At 45.1% G+C, this 24869-nt stretch overlaps 3 protein-coding genes across 4 annotated transcripts; all 3 read right to left on the bottom strand.

Annotated features, from left to right (window-relative positions):
- Positions 1-4627: 4627 nt before the first annotated feature.
- LOC120950636 (adenosine deaminase 2-like) lies at positions 4628-6971 on the bottom strand. The gene is made up of 3 exons (XM_040368831.2): positions 6182-6971; positions 5766-6113; positions 4628-5256 (listed from the first exon to the last, which is right to left on the bottom strand). The coding sequence occupies exons 1-3, from the start codon at positions 6872-6874 to the stop codon at positions 4819-4821; spliced, it is 1479 nt and encodes a 492-aa protein (XP_040224765.2). The 5' UTR covers positions 6875-6971; the 3' UTR covers positions 4628-4818.
- A 1874-nt stretch (positions 6972-8845) lies between these two features.
- LOC120951791 (adenosine deaminase 2-A-like) lies at positions 8846-12861 on the bottom strand. The gene is made up of 4 exons (XM_040370714.2): positions 12522-12861; positions 10344-11130; positions 9424-9774; positions 8846-9337 (listed from the first exon to the last, which is right to left on the bottom strand). Exons 1-4 carry the CDS (start codon positions 12599-12601, stop codon positions 8888-8890), a joined length of 1668 nt encoding a protein of 555 aa, XP_040226648.2. The 5' UTR covers positions 12602-12861; the 3' UTR covers positions 8846-8887.
- Positions 12862-14556: 1695 nt separating this feature from the next.
- LOC120952684 (uncharacterized) lies at positions 14557-22676 on the bottom strand. 2 transcript variants are annotated; one of them, XM_040372142.2, is made up of 3 exons: positions 21121-22327; positions 19758-19861; positions 14557-14953 (listed from the first exon to the last, which is right to left on the bottom strand). In XM_040372142.2, exons 1-3 carry the CDS (start codon positions 21329-21331, stop codon positions 14783-14785), a joined length of 486 nt encoding a protein of 161 aa, XP_040228076.2. In that variant the 5' UTR covers positions 21332-22327; the 3' UTR covers positions 14557-14782. The 2 variants fall into 2 exon arrangements, with proteins under 2 accessions (XP_040228076.2, XP_040228074.2); XM_040372140.2 differs by lacking the exon at positions 14557-14953 and adding an exon at positions 14986-15363 and having other exon boundaries at positions 21121-22676.
- Between the last annotated feature and the right edge of the window lie 2193 nt (positions 22677-24869).

The following is a 24869-nucleotide window of genomic DNA, read 5'->3' as shown; positions in this document are numbered from 1 at the left end:
TATGTCTTTCCTTTTTTCTCTCTTCCCTCACTGTACCGTATTTTCTCACTTTATTTTGTTTACATTCATCAACATCTCCATGAGACTAACTTTCCCATTAAAAAAACCCACGGCCACAACGTGTAAAAGTTACTCTGGCCCGTACAAACAATGTGAGGAGAGCACAGCGAGGTGAGCGCTCGGTGGACACAACAGGATAATGCGTCGAACAGCCCTCCGAGAAACAAAATATTATCAACATAAATAATTACACTTTCTCTGCGATGGCAGTGGCAAACGATTGTTAGCTTTATCGTGCCGACCCGGTATCGAGTGGCCTCCGGCTGTCTGCAGTGTGTGTGCGCGAATTAATACAACAAAATAGCGCCACTGCGACACAGGTTGGACACAAACACCACTCACATCGTCACGCTCCACCACGCTGGTTACGGAGTTTGTTCCGCCGAGTTGCTAATAAAATTTTAATCCATTTCCATTAACAAGGATAACAAGCGCGCAGCCTCGCAAGGGTGAGCAAAAATGAATCACGAAACCGTGGCGCTTCAGCTGCAACTGACCTTCCAATCGAACGCAATAAGAGGGTGCGTACGTTAAGGGGGGGGCGTGGTTTTTCCCGACAGAGGGAGTACTGCGGCGTGTAAACTGTGTGAGGTTAAGTGCAAATTGAAAAGTGTTAAAGTGCTGCACCAATGACCAATAAGCAGGCGGAATGCGGGAGAGCCGTCGAACTCGGTGTTTCGTTCCCGGGTTAAGAAGCGTCATCCGTGTGTTTACTGCGTGGGCGATGGGCTGTTGTTTGCTGTGCTTTTTTTTTGTTCTCTGCAGAGCTCGTTATTAATGCATTATAATTATTTTGCTGTGTTATTTATTTTTCGTATTTCTCGGAACGAAAGAGCTTCAGCATAAAAATGCGCGGAATGAAGCACATTCAGGGATGATCAGGCTGCGAGTGCACTTTTGCATACTGTTGCAGTTTTTGTAAACGATGGTAAGTGTTCATTTGTTGATATTGCGTTTCATCAAGATATTCGCAAAGTGTTGTGGTTGCGGTCGATGTGGTTCGATCGTATGGCGTAGTTTTTGCTTTATCGATTTATTCATGTGAATGATGCACACAATTCCACAAAAACGAACATTTTAATGCACTATTGAGAACTTCAAAGATTGTGATTGTATGAAGTACTGTTGAGTTGAGGTTGAAAAGGGATATATGTACAATTAAATCACTTGAAGGTTCACGGTTATTGAAGTAAACTTTTTTTTCCATAATACTCGTTTTAAACTCAAACAACTTCTTCTTCTTCTTCTTCTTTGGCACAACAACCGCTGTTGGTCAAGGCCTGCGTGTACCCACTATTAGTGAAAGTGAGCTTGGCTTTCAGTGACTTATTGTTACCATATCAGGATAGTCAGTCCTACGTATGGCGGCACGGTCTATTCGGGACTTGCACCCAAGATGGGCATGTTGTTACGTCGTACGAGTTGACGACTGTACCACCAGATCAGCCCAAAAAAACTCAAACATCGCTTTATATTATTTCAGCAGTTCTTACGGGGTTTCTAGGATTTTTGATATTATTTCTCATACCTTTTTCGACACTTTTCGATTGTTTTTGAGCTCGTTTTGGGATTTATTCGATATTTTGAAATGAATTAAACGATATATTGATTATTTTCCGTATGTGTTTTGTCTTTTACGATTTAGTGATATCGTCCCAGCATATTTCAAACAAATCATTGAATGAAAATTGAAAAAAAAAAACAATAAATAAGACAAAAAGTTAATAAAACGTGGGACTGACTCAAACAATATGTAGAAATTGGTCTATAAATCGTCACAAGTAAAAAAGAGACATTGAACCATTTTTATGAAACCCTGTAGAGCTAAGCTTACTAGAGAAAGGATATGTTCCACTTATATTAATCCCCTATGCACCAATATGCAATTCCTATTTCGAACTTACTATTCCTTCTACACGGTTCTGCAAAAAAGGAAAAAAATCGATTTGAAACATGCACTTTGCTAGCATTAATATTACCCCCAGCTTATGAATGCGATCATTTCTATCACTTACTGCTATAAAAAAAATATATGTGCATCGTTTAATGAAGCGAACGCAAAACAGACATAGACTGAAAAAATCAATACCACCCCGGTAGGAAGATAATTAAAACGGACAGCTCAAATTGACTTCCGTTTGGGTTTGCCACCGGACCGCTGGGCCCTCCTCCGCCTTTCGAACGCCTTCAGCGATTGAGCTGGAATGATGATTTTCCAATAAATTTTGCGCTTGAGCGTTCATTATGCTTCGGTGCGATCCATTGCAAAATTCGCACCACTGGCAGCAGAAAGTAATCTGCAATCGGAGCATTGATGAGGATGGAATTTATCGTCGGTTTTTCTCCTTCTCGTTGTAGTTTTTTGTTTGTTTTATCTACTCACAATCCGAGCTCGGGCAAGCTCATAAAACGGAACAGAGTTTCGTCTTTTTTGTTTATTCTAAGAAAGCATTGGCTCCTCGCCTAAGCTAATGAGCTGTTTCGCTGGCGTCCAATCGTGGCGTGGTGATTGTTAGACAAATTGAATCAGTCTCGCGTTCCTCGGACGCTTTTGTCTCCTCGACCAGCATCCCTTAAGCTGCTACACAGCTCGGTGGACTGTTTGTTCGAGACGAGATTCGATGGTCAGATTTATGCTACGCCATCAATTTTCATTTGACTGCTTAGCTTCCGTTGGGCTGCGTTTGGAATGCTTTTGTACCGAGAGCGGAATCCTTTTGCACCGACCGGATCCATCACTCGACCGGCGCTAACAAGCGCCGGGAAAAGCAGTGCAAGCGACATGTGACGTTGTTTATTTCCTTGTTATCTGCTAATGAATCTATCGAGACGGAGTAGAATTAGATTGCAGCCGGAAGATGGCAGCGGTTAGATAGCACGGCGGCGTGATTGAGCATTGGTTTGCCCGGTGTGTAATTCCACCGACTGACCACGGAGTGTTGAATTGAGGTGAAATTGATTTGACTGGTAATAAATTCTGCTAATAAATTAAGGGGAGGGAATTCTAAAACAGCGTAGAACGAGCAATTCAATTTGGGGCTGAATATTTCAAGGCATTAGAACAACCAAACTATGATTGGGATTCAAATTAATGCATGTCCCTTAAAGCGTGTTAGTTGTGATAGGAATAGCATGCTAATAATATTCCAAAATGTGACCTTTAAATGATGTTTTATGCTGTTTTCATGTATAAAGTAATAAAGCTACATAGCTTTGACTCAGTGTCTCTCCAACAGAGACACTTAAAGCACGACTGCTTACACCGGTCGTGATACATTTTGCACTCCGGAGGCGAACGAATCACTCAATAAATAACATAGTAAATTACTTTATCCCTGCTCTCCTGGCCAGTACTGGCCCTGAGCCCTCGGCTTTGATGGTGTGATTTATTGCCCCGTGGACGAGTGAATGTATGTGTGCGTGTGTGTGTTTGTGTCGTGTCATCACGTATCGTTTGGTCGATAATTTTTTTTTGTTGTTTGCCTTAATCTCACCAGCCGAGTCCCAATGTCGTCGGTTTTGCTAAATTCCTGCACCGGAAAGCGAACACTGAAACTGGACAAGAATATACAGTTTTGGGGCTCATGTTTCGCTTTAGCTTTCGCTTCATTTTTAGTGATATATGATGGACCCGACCTGGCCATCGATCTGGCTAGCTGGCTGGTTTGGTCGTGTTAGGCTTATTTGGATGGATTCTACACAATCACCCGCTGGACAGTATGGTCGAGAAGGTAAGCCTGCACAGTGTCAGCAGGCAGAAAATGAACAACCCAACTTGAGTGTGTGAGTGTTTGGAGGCATTTGGTCAGTCGAAACACGTCCGTCTCGTTCCATAGTTGCTTCATAATATGACGATATTTTCATTTCCTTGAAACAGAGTGTGTTACCTAACTGGCTTGCACGTTGCGGAGCGGCGAGAAAGCTTTCCAACGCCTCCTCCAAAACGATGATCCTATCAGTTTGCCGGTGCATTGTGTCCAGCGGCTAAAAGAGACACCAATTTGTTGATGCCATCGAGGACGTCTTTTTCTCTTGACCGAAAGAAAACTGTCTCACGCTGTGCCAGCGACAGCGCAAAACACGCGGCAAACGAAAACATGGACAATCGAATGAGCGGAAGGTTGTTCAGTCCAGCAGGAATGTGCCTCTCGGGTGCTAAACATAGGATTTTATGATCAACATACGCTTGACCGGCAGGCAGGCTGGCAGGTTCGAGTGGTTTGTGTCACGTCGAGGACGAACGGTTTTCATGGCCGGTCAGGCAGGAGCGCTTCGCCGAACACTTTGCTGGAGTTTGGGTGGAGCAGAAGAAGAAAGTGCATAAATGATGGCGTGATGGGTGGGCGGGAAGAACCTTAAGAGTGTGGGGTTTTATGGGCTGGTGAGTGGTGAGTGAATTTGGCAAACAGTATCGTTTGAGGTGGCAACATTTATTGCTGATGTTTTCGTGTCTTGTCCGCAGTCACGCTCCTTGCAGGTTCGTTACAGAAGGTGAGCGAGAGCGTGGAATGTACAATTGTGTTATCGATGATTGAACGTGTGATTTGGAAGATACATAATGAACTCCTTCGTTTTGTGATCTTTTATTCGTGTTCTTCATAAGGCACCAGTCGTTTACAACGGAGTTTTGCATGTTTTGTAACCGAAAAAACACACAAATCAATTTACACGTTTTTCAAAGGCTTAAGGAACAACACACAAGAAATACTGTTTCCATTGGAAATCTACACAATCCTAGCTTACAGCCTCTTAACCGTTTTAGAACTCAGCCGGAATGGTTTTAAGCATCTCCTCCACGTACTCGTTCCACGCGGCAGTCCACTTCTGGGTGGCGATCGTCTTCTCTTCGCCTTCCATCGAACTGTACTCGATCGAGTTGAGGGCGAGCTGCTTGAGCAACCGTAGGTCGGCCCGTGCAGATGCGAGTCCCATGAACGCGACGAAGAAATCGTGACTCAAGGGTGAGGCACACCAGAAGGAGGGATCGTCGCTCGAAACCACGACCGGGTAGTTGTCGGAGAAGTAGAAACCGCCGGGATGGTTGCGGAAGTCTTGCACCAGCTTCAGCACCTGGTTCGAGATCGGGTTCAGCTCGATGCAGATGTTGCGCTTCTTGATCTCCTCCAGCACGACCGGATGCTTGATGGCGGCGAAGCCGTGCCCGATGCGCTTCGTTCCTAGCAGGATGGCGTCGATCTATGATGAGACATAGTCAATAGCTGATTATGCTAGGTTTATAACATATTTTTTTCGTGATCGTGACCTCGTGGTCTTATCTCAATAACTTGAGATCAAGGGCCTCTTGATACTTCCAAAATAAAATAGGAAATAAACATTCTCATTCTTATTACAACGTAAACCTTCATCAATTGATTCTTATCTTCAATGGTGGCCCAAAACCCTACAACAAGTTTAAATATAGCCCATCCAGCAAGCATAATGCACTGATGTGAACGAATGTAAAAATCATATGGCAACAAGCTGTCCAGCAGCTTAAACAACCTTCCCGTGTTATCTTCAACTCTTATCAAAAAACCTACCAACAAGAAGTTATCACAACTTTACCCTTTGCTCGCTATCTGATAGCTTAGCGTCAATCGCTCAATTCTTCCTGTCCAGCAGCTCCATCAGCGCGCGCGCTGATGAATAGAGTACTCGGGATACTATTATTACCTATCTTATCATGCAACCACACACACACTCACCAAGTTCTCGTCCCGCCGTCCAGTCCAGTTGGTTTCGCCGGCATGGAAGAAGAAATTAATTCCAGCCGGGAGACGAAGCAATCGCTCGTTAAAGTCTGTATGCGGTCGGCCAAGGTCTTCCTGACCGACGAGATCGAACCCGGCGATGAAGGTCGGGAAGCGTGCCTTAAGCGTTTGCACCAGCGTAAGGTACCCGTCGAAGGTGCTGTCGTCGCAGAACTTCAACGGTGCGTAGATGAACTTAACGCCCGCAAACTTGGGATTGGCGCGCAGGAACTTTTCCGACTGATCGACGTACATCTGCACGATCTCCTCCGGGGTGTACTTACGATCATCTAGATCGTATACCTAAAACATGAGAGTGATTAGGAATGAGCGAATTTTATGTGAAGTGTATGAAGACCAAAGCCACTCACCGGTGGGAGTAGTCCACGGAACTCCAGGTACGTGACATTGTCCGCCAGCAACTCCTCCAAACACCCATAGTAGTACTCTTCCCAGACCGGCCGGTACGTAACCATCGGTTCGAAGCAGATGAACAGTGCCATAAATTTGCGCCACACATCGTTAATGTCGCGATGCTCATTCAGCGGATCGGTCGTGTACAGCGTGAACATCTTGCGAATGGCCGCCTCGTACGCTGCGTCACCCATCGTGCTGCGAATGTCCGCTACCAGACGCCACTCACCCTCCGCCGTGGGTTTGTTGCGCGAGAACGTGTACACCGGCATCGGATCCGCAGCCGCCTGGGGAATGCTACCGCTCTGCCACAGATGAGCGTGGCGTGTCGCACGCACGATCAGCTCCGTACTACCGATGGCCGTATCGTGGGCATGCAAAACGCCACCCTTTGGCATCTTCTGAATCAACCGGAACAGTGGTGACTCGTTGATGCGATCCAGCATCTCGAAGAAGTGTCGCGCCGATACGAGCTCGTACGGGTTCTCCACACCTTTGGCCAGTTCCTGCTGCTTCAGGTGCATCACGTACTGGTTGAGGCGCTGTTCGGATGGGCTGAGCACGAGATTGGCACCAAGGCCGCGGCCCTGTTCCCGGGCGAAAAACTCCTCCCGCTGCCGGCAGAACTCATCGTACGCTGGACGAGCCATTCGCTAGATCGATCTATGGGCACTGGGCAAAGGCAGAGAAACAAAGCTTCACGCAGCGCGTTCGCGATAGTACTGAGCGTGTGGGGAGACACAATCGTGGAACCTACGCAGAATGAAGGTTCAAAATGCGAGCATGTTAAAGCGAAAAAAAACCAGAAGAGAGCGGGCAAAAAATAAGATAATATGAGCACGATCGTCACCCGACACGCCGCGTGTTTAGCCCCGCTGTGAGGTAGCGTGTGATTGAGGTTCGGTAAGGGGGTTGTTGGCATTAGCACCATCACTAACACCATCAACCAAATAGCACACTCAGTCTGTGGTGCTTGTTGGACGTCATCGTTGTGCATCGTTTGGGGGTGGCAAGATGGTGGAGTTTGCTGATTGTGTGGTGGATCGATGGCATACTGGTGTGAATGCTAGCACTGGGGGGTTTAGATTATCAACGTGCTCACAGCCCCTCAACCCAGTACATAAACACACACACACAGCCACTGTTGCCCCTCCTGACGGGGTTGTGGAGGTGAAATTCTCATCGACAGCACGCGGCCATGTCGGCATCGGAGAGTGAGAGTGATCAGAAGTGGAAGGGGGTGCGTTAGGGTTGTTTATTTTATTATTGTTGCCAAACAAAACGGTCGTCTGTTGCTCGTTTACCGTCTGCTTTGATGCACGCCTTGTTCATTTCTCTTCTTCCATTGCGCACATTTAATTCCGAGGAATGGCAGAGCGGACGTTGAATTAAAAATAACAGTAGCGATGTTTTTCACTTTTTTGCCAGGCAGTGACAATCTGCCATGTGTGCGGTTTTGGGATAGATAAGGCTACAGTCGATAAGAAACAGTGAGCGAGGCTGTTTGATTCAGGGGTTTGTTGTTATCGGAGGTGGTCGAATGTTATAGCCAGTGGAAGGTATCAATAAGGCAAATGTAATGAAAGACGGAATAAAAGTGGTTGTAGGGTTGATTTAACAAAGTTTAACAGGTTAGTTTAGGTTAATTTTCGGTTCTTTATGCATTCTTGCAATAATAAAGATTAATACAGGATATCTCAAGCCTGCTCAACACCATGATACCACCTGCTAGCTTAAACCTAATTTATGGTGAATGAAAAATATAGTACAAAAGAAGTCGTTCTTGTCATTTGGTGCAACAACCACTATCGGACCATTACCATTAATGGGGTGATTTATTGATTACCTTCAGCAGGACGGTCAGTCAGCCAGTACTGTCTGGAGAGCACGATCCATACGGGAATTGAGCCCTTGACGGGTATGTTTTAAAGCGCTCAACCGAGATAATGGTGTCCATGTTCGAAATTTAAACTTTCAAATACCACAGGAATGATTCGAGTAGTCGTGTCTTTGGTACTTCATACGGAGCTATAGCTTCAAGACTATCTCGACATCAAAAACTCCGCAAAAATAAGTCAAGCTCCAATTGCAGAGGCCACAGTATTTACAAATAACATCTAAGCAGTCAGCTGTTATCTTGTTTATCAATGATCTCGATCACAGCGATCACAGCGGGAGTACCACACATGTGCTTCTATCGAAGCCTAGATGCCATATATACTAGTTGTTGATCTTGAATTCAGAATATTATCGTGAAATAAGAAATGAAGCTTATGCTTTTGAACTTGCTAGGGAAACCACCGTAAGTTTAATTAATTTTAACAGTATCCAATTTGCAATAAAGACAGTAAATGACTGAGATACATGCAGAGGTATTATAATTTCGATTGTATTAGGACTTAATGGCTCATTAGTTGTACCGGTTGCAAGTGCAAGTGGTACCAGTTGTCCAATGATCTTTAAAAACATGTTCTCTGGCAATTCTTACCAATTTATTCGTTGGTATGTGTGATTCAAGAACATTGATGAGGTGATTTATGATCATAATCATGATTTTACTACGATCCAGTACCAATCACTTTCTCGCACAGCTCATCGACTGATGTAAACAAAAATTGTGCAACTTTTGTACCAGAACCATGCTATATTTCTCCTGTTCAAAGCTACACCTCATTCCTACTGCTCGCCCTCAGCTGCTCCGCCTTCCGATCGATGAAACCATCCCAGGCCAGTTGGAATTTTCCAAGCGCCACCTCCTTCTCCCGATCGCTCATTAAGCTGTAGCGTATGGAGTTGAGGGCCAGCTTTTTAAACACGCGCAAATCCTGCCCGACCGTCGTCATGCCGAGAAACGCCATGTAAAAGTCGTGGCTCAGTGGTGCAGCGCGCCAGAAAGACGGATCATCGGACGACACTACCAGCGGAAAGTCGGACGCAAACAGTACGCTGGCCGGGTGATTCCGATGGTCGGCTACTAGCCGGAGCACCTGATTCGAGACGGGATTGATTTCGACGCAAATGTTGCGCTGCCGTACCTTTTCCAGCAGCAGCGGATGCTTGAGCAGCGAGTAGCCATGCCCGATACGCTTCGTGCCGAGCATGATGGCATCGAACTGGAGAAATGAAATAAAACAAAACTACAGTTTCAGTATTTTACCGGGAGCTGCTCCTCCGACAGCATACAGATATATAAACGTACCAAATTGCCATCCGATGGCATGCCGTTCCAGTTGGTTTCGCCCGCATGGAACACAAAGTTGATGGACGCGGGCAGCTGGAGCAGTTGGGGTACAAAATCCAGCAGCTGGCGGCCCAGGTCCTCCTGGCCGACAAGGTCGAACGCTACCACGTAGTCACCGTGCAGGCGGTGCAACCGTTCGGCAAGGCTCAGGTATTGATCCATCGTCTGGTTGTCGACCAGTCGCAACGGCGCGTAGATGAACTTCGTACCGGCAAACCGTGGATGGGTGGCTTTGAACTCCTCCGTGATTGTGCGATAGATTTGTACCACCTCCTCCGGCCCGTAAGTCTTGCCATCCAGGTCGTACAGCTGCAAATATTGGCGAAATGAAGTTGGGGGCTTTATTTTTAGCAATCGCCGACGGCCCTTCAAAACGATGGGCGAGTAATTTTGGAGGGAAAATTGCTTTTGCTTTGCTGCACCGTTTTAATATCGGCGTTTGCAATTGCACCGAATATTACAGAAAAAATGTTACTGGACTATTGAAAATTGGATGTTTGAGATTAGCAATAACGATGTGTTTGATTTCATCGGCTCATCAGCGGTGATCTCTGTTACGTATTGAAATATTTCAAACCCCATCTAATGACCTTCCTTGGGCGGTGAAACGATCTAAAAATCTCTTCAAAGTGCCAGTAACAACCTGATAAGCATGTTACCTAATGCTGCTGTTACAACAATAAGACACTTTGTCTCGCTTTAAGACACCTCACGGTGCGTGACGTTATGTCACAATGCTACCGAACCACCTGGCTAGCCCCAGGTTCCCTTCATACGCAGACCACACCACATGGACCACACAAAAACCCATCAATCATTGGTGCTGACAGTCAAATAGACTTCCCGAGCCTTGTCTCTAGCTTACAGCGAGCCCTTACCGTAGGTAGCAGTCCGCGAAACTCCAGATACAGCACATTGTCCTCGTGGAACTCCCGCAGCGCCTCCCGGAAGTAGAACTCCCACACGGGCCGGTACGTAACGATGGGATTGAACGCTAGAAAGATCTGACTAAACCGATCCCACACATCGTTGATGCTGCGGTACGCGGTCTGCGGGTCTGGCGTGTACAGTGAGAATAGCTGCCGGACGTGCTCATCGTACCTGGCCGGGCCCATCCTTTCTCGGACGGTTTGCACCAGCTCCCAGTCATCATCGTCATCACCATCGTCATGCTTATTTCCTCGCTGGGGCGCTGTGGGTTTCGTGCGGGAGAAAAGAAATTCGGGCTGCCGGCCGTGCTCGAAACAGCCACGCTGCCACAGGTGCGGTTGATAGGTGGCTTTCACGATCACTTCCGTACTGGCCAGGGCGGTATCGTGCGCATGCAGCACCGCTCCCTTCGGTAGCTCGCGCACGAACCGAAACAGTGGCGATGCGTTAATCTGGTCCAGCACTTCGAAGAAGTGGCGTGCGGGTGAAAAGTTGAACGGATTGGTGTAGCCCTTCTCGAGCTCATCGCGCTTCAGGTCCATCAGGTGATTGTTCACGAGGATCTCGTTACCGGCGAGTGGGATGTCGGCACCGAATGCAAGGGCGGATTCCTCGGAGGCTAGCAGGGCGCGCTGGTACCGATAATCCTCCGGTGATGGACGCGAAGGTCGCTCGATGATGGTGTGTGCCTCCGGGGAAGGGAGTAGCGCCAGCCAGCAGCACAACAATAGCAAGCTAATGATAGGAGAGGGGATGGTTTATAGACGAAGAAGGGAGGACATTCCAATGATAATGAAAATTTAAATAAAAGATTAAACTAGATATAAGGAAAGCATATTTCTAGTTACGTGCTTACATAAAATGTAGCGAAAGTTCAAATTGCCTAATTTCCCTTAATTTCTGACAGTAAAAAATGGATGCCTCGAACAACAAACGATGACAACGAGGCAACAATCAAAATATCGGACACAAATATTTGCTCACTTAGAGACAAGATTTAACAATTACTGTAGCTCCTAATAAGTTTTAGTTAGTAAGAAAAACGAACAAAAAGCCATGATAAAAGAAATGTGTTCTTGCATTCTATACATGAGTTCCATTTAACTCAACAACTAACACTAATAAGTTCTTCTTCTTCTATTTGGCTTAACGGCCTACGCGGACATGCCGGCCTATACATGCTTTCGAGACTTGATTTATTTTCACCCAGCCGGATAGTTAGTCCTTGTTACGGGGGGACGGTCCATTCTAGGCTTGAACTTATAACGGGCATCATATTGAGTCGTTCGAGTAGACGACTGTACCATTAGGCCGCCCTAAAACACTATTAAGTTATTTACAGGCAAATCAATCATCCAAATAGACGAGCAAAACAGGCTTCAAATTCATGTTTCATCAAAAAAGCATAAAATAACCGCTGTTTAGGAACGAACAAACTTTCGATAAATGTTTTCCCTGTGTATAGCTAGGTTTTTCACATTCATGTGCATCTTTTTTCACTTTTGAGGCCCAAATTCACTATCATCACACATAGCTGCAGCACAGTTTACGTTTTATATTTCTTCCATCCCCTTCATCCGACAGCGTCTCCGCATGTGCCATTCGAGTGTGTAATTTGTTTGTACAGCAGCAACCGTTGATTGTACGGGCAGGAGGATGCAATCATCAACACCTCCCGAAAAAAAGCTCCATAATGCACTGTGCTGCATTTCACACCAAACAAAAAACAAAAAAAAACGCCTGCCTTTTGATAGCGAAAAAGCAGCCAGCCGAATCGTTATGTTGGTGCCGGTGCCAGTCCACGGGCGGGCTGCAAATTTGTAGCAATCGGAAACAGCCACCGTGTACAGCCCGGCCCGGATATGCACGTTTGAAATCTGTCAGCGTGCAAAATCACCGCGAAATGCCGTCAATCAATCGTTCGGGTTTGAAATTTGCACAAAGCTTGCACCGGGCAAGGCCACTGGCAGGCTAGGAAGCCGGAAGTGAACGGTTTGTTCTCGCGGTTCGTGGCACCTTTTCTTTGCCGCGCTGATGGTTTGACGTCCTGTTTCATTGTGACGGGCAAATACACACACTCACACACGTGGAAAATCACACTCACTTACACACACACACACACGTACCTGCTCGAACATGTCAATTTCGGTTGAAAAACGATCGTTCTGCAGCGGAATGGCGATGGTTGCTTTGCGAGCCGCGCCATCGTTGTCGTCAGGCTAGAGGCTAGAAAAAAGTGTGTCCGCCGCACGCCGTTCGCTGTGATCTTTTTGATCTCTTAATCAAGCGCCGTACGGGAGCGCTGGACGGGATTGGAATGGCTCCAACCGTTTCTGTCGAAAGGTTGGAAAGTCAACCGTTTCCTGTGACGAGGTTTTGTGTGTTTTGCAGCACGCGGCCGTAGTCGGGACGGCTGCCACGAATGAACTGCCACCGAATGAACTGACGCTGGACGGTACCGGCTGGTGCGGTACTTGCTTATAAACCGCACACACACATACAGTGCGTGTGTGTGTGTGTGAAAAACACAATCCGATGCTGTTCAGGCCGCCCTTAGTGGGTTTGATGCTGGTTTGGGGGCAGGTTTGCCTTCAATAGGCACCGACTGTACTAATGTGTAGCACGCGAGCATAATAGTGTGTGCGTTCTTACTGATCTCAATTTCTCCCGCACGATGCTTTGTGTGCCGGTTGTAGGTGGTGTTGGTGGTGGTGGTGGTTGTGGAAGCTGCGCCACCCGTTAGTAAATCGTGCGAGCCATTAACAAACAAACAATCGAAGCGGTTGATAAGCGAGTCTAGCATTTGGGAGGGGGAGCCTTTTTCCCCGCTTAAGGGGGCACTAACCGCCACACGTCAGAGAGGCAAAACGGACATTTTCATATGTCAAGTGAGTAGTAATTAATCAAAACAATCTACTATGATTTTAATTGGATCAATACGTGTACAGTGACAGGCACACTGAAAGTGTGTTAGTACAAATAAATTTCAGAAAAAAAAATTTAAACAGTGTTTACATAATTTATAAAGGAAATGATCATTTTGGTCAGAAGCACATGCATTGTTCACATTGGTTATCTCAGAAAATGAAGTAAAAATATGCTTTGAAACCAATCGGTTTCCTGCTATTTAGATTAATAATGAGGCACTTGTTTATGCAAAAATATATGTTAATACAACGAAAGCTTGATTTGATCATTTATTTGAATATTGAACTGTTTTGTCATTAATTTGTTTTAATTTTAAATTGCGTTGATTTTGCTTTGAATAAATTCCTGAATTTTGTTTGTGTTGTTGTGTTTTACACTAAGGAGTCCACAATGAATGATATTTCAGAGAAAGTGGTTTATTTATAGCATTTTATCAATCTTTAGCAAAGAAATTCAAATCACAAAAATTCAAGTGCAAATTTAATTTTGTATAAAAAAGTATAAATGTTATAAAAAAGTATCAATGATGTAGCAGGAGTAAAGCAGAGCCATATATTATAGTTTAATTAAACACTCACGATCACATAATCAGCTTATGCAGTCATCCTTATATGTCTAAACCACCCCATTTACCTTTGATTCCATTGAACTAGAAACAAAACAAACAACACGTGACTTCTATACTGTATTTAAATTTACTCTTTAATTATGATTTAATGACAACAAATCCCATTTTCTGCTGCAATAATGGAAACCCACACGATTAGCTACATTTAATTAGCCACCCGTACGCAGCACCTGGCCGGTGTTTCCGCTGCCCCTTTCATTCTACAGGATACGGAGCGCAGCAAAAACACAGATCCATCAGCTGTAATTTTCCCGCCGGACAATGGTTTTCTGGTATAGTTTGGGTGATTGATTACACTCACCGGTGGTTGGGAATGATTTACATTGTCATCGAAACTGTGGATCGTCAAGTCAGTGAAGGGATGTGGTTGCGTTGGTGTGTTGGGCCAACGCGGACAGGCGGCTCCGATTAAAATTTTAACGGCTAGCGACAACTCAGCGCTACGCGAGGCACGTGTGTGCTGACGGAAGTGTGTCACTGAAGGGCTGAAAAAAAAAAATACTAAACACAGAACCAAAAAACCACACAAACACACAGACACACGGTGATGTAAAATAAAGTGCCCCCGAAACGGGGGACTCCTTCCCCCGGTTCGCCGGGGTAGCTTAATTGATTTAGCAATTTGCTCTGGTTTTATTGATGTTAATTTTGTCAACATGTGGTTTGCTGTATCTCGCCCATGTTGCTGCCCTTTTTGGACTGCTTTCCTTAAAGGGCCCAGCATGTGTGTGTGTGTATGTGTTTTTATACATATCCGTGTGTGTGTGTCTATGTTTACTTTACGCTGCTTCACTTGCAAGGTCCTATTTACACGCCCAGGCTGCCGAAGCTCTAGAAGGGACAGCAAATGTTACCGACATCGTCCGGGTCGAAGCACCAGCCGGAAGGGAAGCAGATCACATTCAGCGCCACAAACGCGTACACATCCAGCTCCGACAGACCGTAAGCGATCATAAAGTGGTCCAACAGGTTGAGGGAAAAATGTTCCGGCTCGGCCGCGTCCTGCCGCAGCGTGCGGGTGGGGAAAAGGTGCACAAAGGTTCTGTTTAGAGATATTGCTGGGATTTACAGCGGCAATGCAGCTACCACCGGAAGCATGAAACAGTATGTATGATGCAAAGCGGGGCATCTTTTGCCATGTGCATTTATGAGAATCGATGGGTAGGTTAGCTTGCTGGAATGTTATTTTTGGCATCATGTCCGACCGCCCAGCAGAAGGGAGTGTGAGTGTCCATTCAGAAAGGGCAGCAGATGTTACCGATGTCACTCGTGTCGATGCATCCGGACCGGTAGCAAACGATCGAATATCTAATGAACGATGGGCCAGTGACGACAACGGCAGCAGCGGGTGATAATAGCTTCGTGCTGTTCGGTTCTTCCACCAGCTCCAGATGATTTTCACTTACGCTGGGCTGTGGAAGAGATGACATACGTTTACAAGCCACCCAAGCATCCGAAGCGATGCAAAAAGTGAAGAAGCAAAATCGTTCGTTTCTGCACCGGCAGCAGAACTTTAGCGGATGAAATTGATCTGTCTGCTGGGAAGCGGGAAGCGAAAGAAAAACGAAAGTCGAAAAGCTGATTGCTTTCTTGCGCCGGGTTTGGGTGATAAATTATTTCACCCAAACACACACACACACACACACTCACACACTGACATAGAGGTATGAGAAAGTGAAAAATCTATGTATTAATCAACATTTCACTCCTCCTCGGTCACGATGTTTGCCGTCTGTTGATGAGCGGGCAACTATCAACCGGAATGCAAATAGCGACATCATACGCTTGAAGTCAAAATCGAAGCAAACGGAAATGCAAACGGATGCAGTTATTTGAGATGAATGTGCTGTGCGGGTGTGTGTGTTTTTTCTCCCTGCAATGGGTTCGATGTGGTGGTGGCGAGTGGGGTGAATTTGAGCGAACAAGAATCATGCTGCTGGTAGCCATTGGTCCGTTATCGAGCTGGCAGGAAATCATTATCGATTCAATGTGTGTGCGCAGGACGTTTCATCGATTGGCCTGCCGGCACTGAGGCAAGGGACGATGGTTGAATAATCATCATTCGATAGGGGGTCTGTGTAGGTAAAACGTTCAAGTAGAAATAGTTACGGAATCGAACGTGTGTGCAGTAAAGGGATTCTGGAAGGAGTATTCCGAAATGCGAAATGAAAAGGAGAACCTGTTGATGTTGGGTGATATATTTTCGTTTCGTTCGGTGCCTTTTGATTACCGGATGTAACAGATTTTCGTCGAACGAGAGCGCTAGTCTGCTCACGTACTATTGATTAATATGAGTTTAAATGGTTAAAGAATGGTTCAAAGAGTTTTCTGAGAAATCGGTCTCAATGAGCCAAACTTGCATCCATTTTTAGTGCAATTTATGTAACGGGAAAATCTATTTACAGTAGCTCACTGAGTCGAATATATAGCTATATTGGATTTGTATCGTAACGTATTGATCATTTTAAATGAAGTTTAATTCATACTAAAAGCCTTGTCCTTTGTGATAAATTTATATTACTATTGATAGTATCCTTTTGTTGAGGAAAAATAAATTACAGCCACGAAAGATTATAATTATGTAACGTTGAAAATTGATTAACTGATCATCAGAGAGTTGTTAAAGGCGCCACTATCGTTTTAAATAACAGGCGAAATCGATCGAGCCGAGGATCAAGCCTTATAGATGAATTCGTGTTTGGACGATTAAAAGATAGAGTGAAGAAAACGGAGCATTATTTCTTGCCTAACATACAATCAACAATATGCGAAAAGATCCCATTCATTTTAAAGATATTGTAGCAAATAGCTGTGTAATAGTTAAATGCGCCATTGGTTAGTAAGCCATTAGTAAGCCACATTACCTAGAACCGAAAAAAAATGAATACAATAATGGGGCCCTTCACGATACTAGTCAGCTTTTTTGTATAGATTTTGACAGTTGATGGCTGTAATCATGTCAACACTCCATACAAAACCACACTCAAAACTAGCTTGCGATTTTCAGCCTAGATTATTTCAGCCTCAAAGCTAGAATAAGATTCGAGTGCCTGCTCGAAAAAAAGTCATAGCAAGGACGTGTTTTTCATTCATCCCAAGGTGCATTCAAAAGATCAGGTGGTAGAATCTAGAATCAATGTATATGTAGAGCGGGTGGTCTCAAACAGGCTTTCTGATACCTTTAAGAATACACAAAACTTTTTTTAAATCTTCATTCATAAGAAGAAGCGATAAAAGATCAGCCTTCTACATACATATGCCTTGGGATAATCCCACCTGTATGCTATACCCACATTGATAGCTGCTCGAAAACTGCTATACAATGCAAACAGCTGACAGGCTGGAATTTTAACCAACGATCTTAAAACGCTTAAAACGCGGCCCAATATTTAGTTTGTAAAGATAATAGTCTACAAATCTAAAAACAAATCTAAGCCGTGGGAAAAAATAAGGTGGCTGTGCAAATTTTATAATTATTTGTCTGCTTCTTCATCACGAGTGTTCCTTACCACAAGATGGGAAAATTTATTAAACGATCATTCCAAACCGCTCACAACCTTGCAGCGTTCCCAACCATGCAACGCAGTCCCTGAGCAGCATAACCTCCCCAGCGTCTATTATTGGCATAACCGGCGCCAAGGGTTGGCAATTTCGCTGCATTCGCCGCCTTCTAAGACGCTTTTAAGTGTGGTTATAAAATTTCTCTCTCTCTCACACACACACACAGCTTTGCACCGCGCAGAACGTAACGTTTTACGAGCCTTGTGCTGGAACGACACACTCCGGAAAGGCTGTGTCCGCATCCAGCGACCGAAGCATCGGCGCGCTGCACTGCACAGCCCAAGACGGCACCGTTCGGCGCTTATGGATTGAGGAAAATTAATTTATATTTAAATTTTCATCTTTGCCGCCTGCCCCGGTGGTCGCCACGGTGAAGGTAACCAACCGTGGCAGGTCAGCCGGATCATTGCAGCGGGGACGCACGTGAAAGCTCTACCGCTGCGAATGCTGCCACGAAACCATACACAGCACGACTCGCAGCGCCGGCGAGGGTGGATCGTTTGCACCGGGACGGCTTGATGCCATTTTGGACGGATTAAGCTGCTGTGCGGAAAATTTCATACCCGATCTTCATCATAAACACACACACACACGCACACAAACTCACTAGAGATGGTGAATTGCACGAAACAGCCGAGCAGAGCTCCGGGGGTTTGTCGTACCAGAAAGCAGTACCACTGAAGCACAAGACGCGAGGGTATGGCTTTTATAGTCCACTGTTGGCCAAACCCTTGTGACCTGATAAAGGAAGCAGTAATGCTGCTTTATCGGGCTACTCAAACCTAGGAGTAAGTTTCAGCTAGGGCAAGAGGCAATGCGACCAATCTTGCGAACTGGCCAGACTCGGGACAGCTTTAATGAACTGTGCAAATTGATTCCGGTGAAACTACTCAAAGTTTTCGGGCAAAAGTTGCTGTCGGGGTTACGAGGGGGAGTGGGGGAACCGAGCACAATGCCACCCGCTGGTCGAGATGTCAATCGAAAAGAACAAAGCAGCAGACACAGTAGTGACAGGAAATGGAGAGAAGACGACGACTGATCGAGTGGCAGACGAAGCGCATGGGTAGCGCAAAATGTGTGGTAGAGTTTATCAAAAACTTTGCCCTTCTTGTGGCGACTGAACTTCGTGCCTTTTGGATTAGTTTTGTCTAGTTTGGAGAGTTCCATTCGTCATTGACACCGATGGGGTGTGGTAATGCAAGTGTTAATGAAAGGAAGCTGGCGTTTTTCAGGTTGCAGGTTCTTTGAAGCTATCTGTCAGTAAGAGTGCATCGTGCTATTGATTGATTATTTTGGTACATTGTTGTATCTATTTCATAGTTTTGTTTCTTCAACGTAGAGTTAAAATAGCAGCTTACCAAAATGCATATTAAAAAAAAAAAAACAGTAAATGCGAAAGGTTGATATCAACCTTTATTCAAGCTTATAAGGACTAATGTAATAAAGGTTGTTTCAAAGCAATAATGGTAAATGATCAGTGCTTCGCTCCTTGAAATGGAACATTCATCCTGTTTTGACATACTCTGATAACTGTTGTTATCAAATTCGTATATTGATTGATTAGCTGATACGTTAGAGTGTAAGAGTTTCCTCGTCAAAGAATTAATTAACTGATAATTAAACGATGGATCCCTTTCATCTGTCAACGCTCCGTTTTCGCATCCGTTCTACCATCTGCAATGGCCAAGCTCGTTGTCACACCCGTTAGCACATTACAAACCCGACCTTTGTCGGGCCGTAATTGAGTGGCAAAATGCAGTTCTCCTGTTCGAAAAGGTCCGATTTCTAATTGAAGATGAACGACACTTCAAACCCTCTTTCCCCCTTGAACCCATTCCGTTACCATTCATCGGCACAAAAGCTTCCCAGACGACAGACACGACAGACACTATTCAGATGAGTTCAGATGAAAACGAAACAAAATGAGTGGCAAAGAAGTTGAAATCGAGCAGACATGCAACAGAAGCGAAAAAAGAGGCAAGCTGCATTTGGTCGAGCAGGGCTCAGACTTTGAATGGTTGACCTTCGCCGTTTGATTTCCATAAAGACTTTCGGTGGTTGGTGGTAGGAAAAACAATATTATGACAAGCGCAAATGAGCGACCCAGTGAGCTGCGGCTGACGTCATTGGCGAAAGGCAAGCAGGGCTGCGTAACAGTGCCGTCCGATTTCCATCATCCCAGTTAAACGCTTGAAGCTCTTGCGGGGCAGAAAAAAGGTTGAATGATTGAAGCTGAGTGTCTCACCTGGAAGGCAACGAACTCAAAGTCCTTCGGTATGCTGCTCGTGTGGCGGGGTAAACGCTCCTCCAGTGCCCTGTCCAGATGGTATTTGATGAAGTTTTCTCGATCTGCCAGGATTGGAATCGGGAGTAGAGAAGAAATATGGTTTAGTCATCGAATCAAGCATCGGATCATGATTGATGCTTTGTTCAGGGGGTGGCGTGAAAATCACCGCCAAAGGCACATTCTGCAAATAGCTATGCTATGGCTCTAATCAATCTTTGTCTAAGTACTGTGCCTTTATCGCGCCAGGGGGGGCATTTGGCAGCTGCACCGGCACTCTTCGAAGACGGAGGGTTTTGCAAACTTTGTGCAATTAGTTAACAGCTATTTCTGGAAAGCTTGTTTCAGTAGATCATACAGAGTGAAGCACCTGCTGAGGTGCTGGGCATTGTATCTCGATGGATAATTAATGAAGAGAGTCTCGTGTTAAGGTTAATGCTGACGGACATTCGAAGTTTCTCTTATTTTTAAGCGCCTGAAGGTATGCAAACTATGTTTTGTTCTTCAGTGAGTGATTAGAAAAACTATCTCTTGATTTATGACGCCCAATCTACACCATAAGAAGTAACTTTAGAATACCGATTAAATGAAATTATACGTATCTTAAACCTAACAAGTGTCTCACACAAAACTAACTACAAATTAAGCCCTAATAAAATAATTAAATTATCATTACTGCGCATAATTCAGGCACCTATTCGCAAACAAGGTAAAGCATTACAATTTAAAAAAAAAGGTTAAATATGCCTGAAAAACCCACCCCGTTCTGGCCCACTTTCGCATGAATCATGAGAAAACTGCCACCCCAATCGAACGTGGTTTAATCGATCAAATTTAGCTCCATCAATAAATCATACCCCGTCCAATCAGCCACACACGCACGTGAACCAATTATGGGTGATAACGAGCTCGATTGATAAATTAAAGATAAACCAAAGCGGACGACACAAACAGAGGTGAAATGAAGCCGGCAGGATGGCCAGTAATCCTTCTGTTGTGTGTTGCCTTTCTACTTGTAACACAGCAAATGCAACGGCCTGTGCTTAGTGACAATAGTAATGGGTCATTTTGAATCACCACCATCATCACACCGGGCACATTGGATTGTCCGGGAATGGACAATAATTGCATTCGCCCGCAGCCATGCGTGGCCAATGTGTGTTGGGAAAACTAATTCCAAAACATTCATCGAGCCACCGGGTTTGACGGAGCGAGGCGCAATTAAAACTAATAAAAGCAGTTGAAAGTTGGTTGCAACGCCACGCCGGGCTTAGCGCTTTCAACTGCTGTGGAAGAACGTTTGAGCGGTACGGATCACCCTTACCTTCCGGTGCAACGGCATCGAAGTACTGTTGGGCGGGCGTGGCCGTCGATTTGGCTGGTGGTGCAGCATGTCGCTGGTAGTGGACGGTGGTGGCCGCATTTGCGGTGCAAAGTTTCCCCACTAATCCTACGACGATCAACAGGATGCCCGCAATGCCCGGCAGGCCGGCCACTTGGTTGCGTTTGCGTGCTCGTTGGCTGTGCCGCAACATTGCTTCAGATTTGTCGGCTCACACACACACCACTATGTCTTGGATGCACTTTTCTGGAGGGAAATCCTGTTTCTCGCAACCCCTTTTTCTCGGAAGGATAATGAGCGATTAATGGTGTGCGTCTTCGCAGACCCAAACGTGTAAACGTCTTTTGTGTCGGAAAGGAGGGTGGAAAACTTTCTTCCTCCAACCGTAACCGAAGCCTCTGCCAGAGGCTGGTGAAGTGCTCGTATTAATTACACACACAAAAGTCACACAAGAGTCGGCTCATAAAGCGAGGAAGCAAAGGATTCGATAATTGACACACACACACACACACACACACACACACGCACGCACACGCATGAACGGGTTTCTTGTTCGCGTCCCAAGGAAAGGAGCAACAATCTTCGGAAACTACACTAATTGACTTTTAGTTTCACCGGCACACAATGGAAATGCGAACACTTCTATGACGAGAGGGAGGTATGGAGAGAGAATCGAGAGGACTGTCGGGGTGGCTGACAATCGACACTTGTTGTTTACGGCACGCCACAAACCGTTCAATTGATGCCTTTCGCTCGCTACCGGGTCCAGTTAAGGCGAGCGGCGAGGCCTACCGGATCAAGATAATCGCCCGTTAGATGAAAGCTTCCCAGGGCTGGCCAGCAACCTGAGGCTGGGAGGGGCGCTGGTGTGATATGGGATTTTATGAGCCTGCTCCGATAGCAAACACACACACACGCGCACGCACCGTGTTGGCAAGGGCTTTGGCTTTGTTTTGGGCTCATAAAATCATTAATTGCCAATGCCACCGAGTTGGTCCCGTCTGGTGTGACTGCTCTTTTGCCGGGTTGTGCGGGTGTGTATAGCAAAAGCATGGTGCGAGCAGGGGGTTGGAAGGTGAATTGACGGGGACAGTAATTAATGATGGGTCACCGAGACGGGAAATCGAACTCGGGTGCTGCTGCTGTGTTTGATTGTGTGCGAAGAGAGACGGGAACACAAAAAAGTGACTCGAAAAAAGGAAAATGGCTGATAAAAAAAAAGGAAAAGGATGTCCTGGGTGGATGGAGCATCACCCCATTGTCCGGAAGCTTCTACGTCCTTCGGTTCAAGTGGGTCGCTTGATCCGGAGATTCGCCTGAATTTCGGGCTCGGTTTCGGTGGCGCGGTCTCACACGCGGCTGACGGGTCTGTCCCTCGATGGCGCTGTTTGACTGGTGTCTGATTTATGGGGTCCCGGTAGGAGGATCACCCCGTGCGATACCGTTAATGTGTAGAGTTTAATTGGTATTTCGTCAAGCTCGGGATGGGTGCTCGTAGCTGGGAAAGACCAGTCTGGGTGGAGCGGGGTATAGACACATGCAGACGTTGTTTTGTTCGACAAAAGGGACAACAAGGCAAAGGAAAACCCACCCTACGTCAGATGAAACGTTATGGGGGAAAAAGTTTACAGTTTCACATGGGCGACTCGGGTGGCATTTGTACCGAGCGCGTTAAGTTGCCGTTTTTTTTTTGATAAGCCCCGTGCGAGGAGCTTATACTGTGTTATCAACAAGCAATTGATTTGATCTCGATTACGCAAAAAATGTGTTTTTCGGATGGTTATTGATAAAATTAGAGTGAATTTGATAAGATGATCAAATAATAAAAGCAAATCATAATAAGAGAAATAAGGTGGGAGAATAAGATGTTGTGGGAATACAATGATGTCTGTGAAGCAATACGGCCGAAGCCGTTCTTTCTGAATAAAAAAAATACAATGATGTCTGTATTCTAATTAAATGTTTGTTATTCAATTATAATATTCATATTAATATTATTAATTGATGTATTTTGCTTCTCGTTGCCTTATTCCTATAAGCTTTTTTCTCAATAATTTTTACAGTGTGAAGTTTGTATTTTTTTGCCAATTAGAGAAATGTTAATATGCTTTTTTGATGTTGATGAAGTGGTATGAAGGTCTTATTTATCAGATGACTAATTATGTAATAAATAAATAAACAAATAAATAAATACAATTATGTTTACGATAGCCCGGAGTAAGTTTTAAAAAAAATATTACTGGGGATCTTTATTTGCGAACTGCTAAACTAAGACTAAAGCTAACTTCTGGATTCGGTACTATTTAGCTAGGCTGGTGTTTTCGGTGCTGCCAGGTTTGTCGGTCACGTTGTCGTCCACGTTTATGATGATCATGCTGCCTCGGTCCGTCTGAACATACGACACCACACTTGGTCGTGGGAACCTGCTTCCAGTGGAGTTCCCGTTGAACCTGACTCCGCGCGTGGAGTAACATCGATGGCTCGCTTGCGACCGTTTTCTTACTCAGCACCTGTATCATAGCGCGTAGCGCATGTGTACATATCTATACATTTTCTAAAATTAAGTTTTATTAATGGCGATGTATACATTTTTCATCATTTTATTAAAAGCAAACCGCTTTGGTAAAATTAGTTTTGACACGCTACCTGTTGGAAAAAAGGGGTACTAGCACCACATGTACTGCATGTTGTTTGCAAGTGTTGCATGCAAGCAGTGAAAAGCTTAGAAGTTCTCAGAAAAGCTCATGAAACGACAGGTTTCTAGAATAGGTTATAACAGAAAATACGAGCATTTGCAGGTAAACACATCCGAAGGCTTGTTTTCCTGCCAGCCTAAAACGGCTTTCGATACGGAATTAAATGCCACGCAGCCGAATAAATCTGTCTTTTATACGGAAGACGATCGTTGAACGCTTGAACGAGGCTTGAACCCACGACGGACATGTTGTTGAGTCGTGCAAGTGGTCGACTATACTACGGAACGACCCGACATTTGATGTGTATCCATCATGTTTGTTAATTACCACAGAGATTGAATACCACATGTCTTTCAGTTTGATTAATAAAAAAATCGAAGTTACCTCTCATGTTTGACAGTTCATATTCTTCAGTGATTATATAGAAAAAACGAAAACACAACGTAAATAACTAACAACATGTTCTATTTGTACAAACCTTTTCAGTAATTATTCGATGATGCTCTGTTTGTCGTGAGTGTTAAACCTGAACACTTTTCAGCGCTGTGTTTCCCTCGTGTTCCGATCCGCGAGTTATTTTATCCAAAACTCAATCCCTCGTTAGTACATCGCACTATCACACCCATCCATGGACAAACCTCCACACGACTGCGGAACAACAGCTCAGCTGGGCTAATTTTCCTGCTCACTGCCCAGCCGATACCTGGCTGCCAAGGGAAAGGTCAAGCTGGGCATTAATTTTCCACCAATAACCCGTACACACCCTCATCCCACTCGGCCAAATCATTCTGCCAAGTTCACAGTGACACGGAGCGTAGTATCTGGCATGCAAAACAGTTTATCATGCACCGTTCGGAGACGTCGCTAGACGACGTTGCCTTCCCTTCGACTGCCTCCCCCAGGGCAGTTGACAGCCCAAGAGCGGCAACAATTCAGTGACCTGATTTTTATGCAAATCATCGATTGATAATTAATATGCAAACTTCCGATCCGGTGTGGGAGTACAGCGGTTGTAAATAAAAAAAAATTGCAATA

The sequence above is a fragment of the Anopheles coluzzii genome, chromosome 2, assembly GCF_943734685.1.
Source record: "Anopheles coluzzii chromosome 2, AcolN3, whole genome shotgun sequence".
NCBI classification, from domain to species: Eukaryota; Metazoa; Arthropoda; class Insecta; order Diptera; family Culicidae; genus Anopheles; species Anopheles coluzzii.
The sequence above is the reverse complement of the archived record's forward strand: the minus strand, read 5'-3'. Positions and strand labels throughout refer to the sequence as shown.

Bases quoted from the DNA above. Each gene is read 5' to 3' on its own strand.
- LOC120952684 (XM_040372140.2), bottom strand. From the start codon at position 21,331: ATGTTGCGGCACAGCCAACGAGCACGCAAACGCAACCAAGTGGCCGGC. The intron at 19,862-21,120 runs GTAAGGGTGATC...CAATCCTGGCAG, and splicing joins CGATGCCGTTGCACCGGAAG to ATCGAGAAAACTTCATCAAA. The intron at 15,364-19,757 runs GTGAGACACTCA...TCTCTTCCACAG, and splicing joins TTGAGTTCGTTGCCTTCCAG to CCCAGCGTAAGTGAAAATCA.
- LOC120950636 (XM_040368831.2), bottom strand. From the start codon at position 6,874: ATGGCTCGTCCAGCGTACGATGAGTTCTGCCGGCAGCGGGAGGAGTTT. The intron at 6,114-6,181 runs GTGAGTGGCTTT...CTCATGTTTTAG, and splicing joins TCCGTGGACTACTCCCACCG to GTATACGATCTAGATGATCG. The intron at 5,257-5,765 runs GTGAGTGTGTGT...GTCTCATCATAG, and splicing joins GACGGCGGGACGAGAACTTG to ATCGACGCCATCCTGCTAGG.
- LOC120951791 (XM_040370714.2), bottom strand. From the start codon at position 12,601: ATGGCGCGGCTCGCAAAGCAACCATCGCCATTCCGCTGCAGAACGATC. The intron at 9,775-10,343 runs GTAAGGGCTCGC...CAATATTTGCAG, and splicing joins TTCGCGGACTGCTACCTACG to CTGTACGACCTGGATGGCAA. The intron at 9,338-9,423 runs GTACGTTTATAT...TCATTTCTCCAG, and splicing joins TGCCATCGGATGGCAATTTG to TTCGATGCCATCATGCTCGG.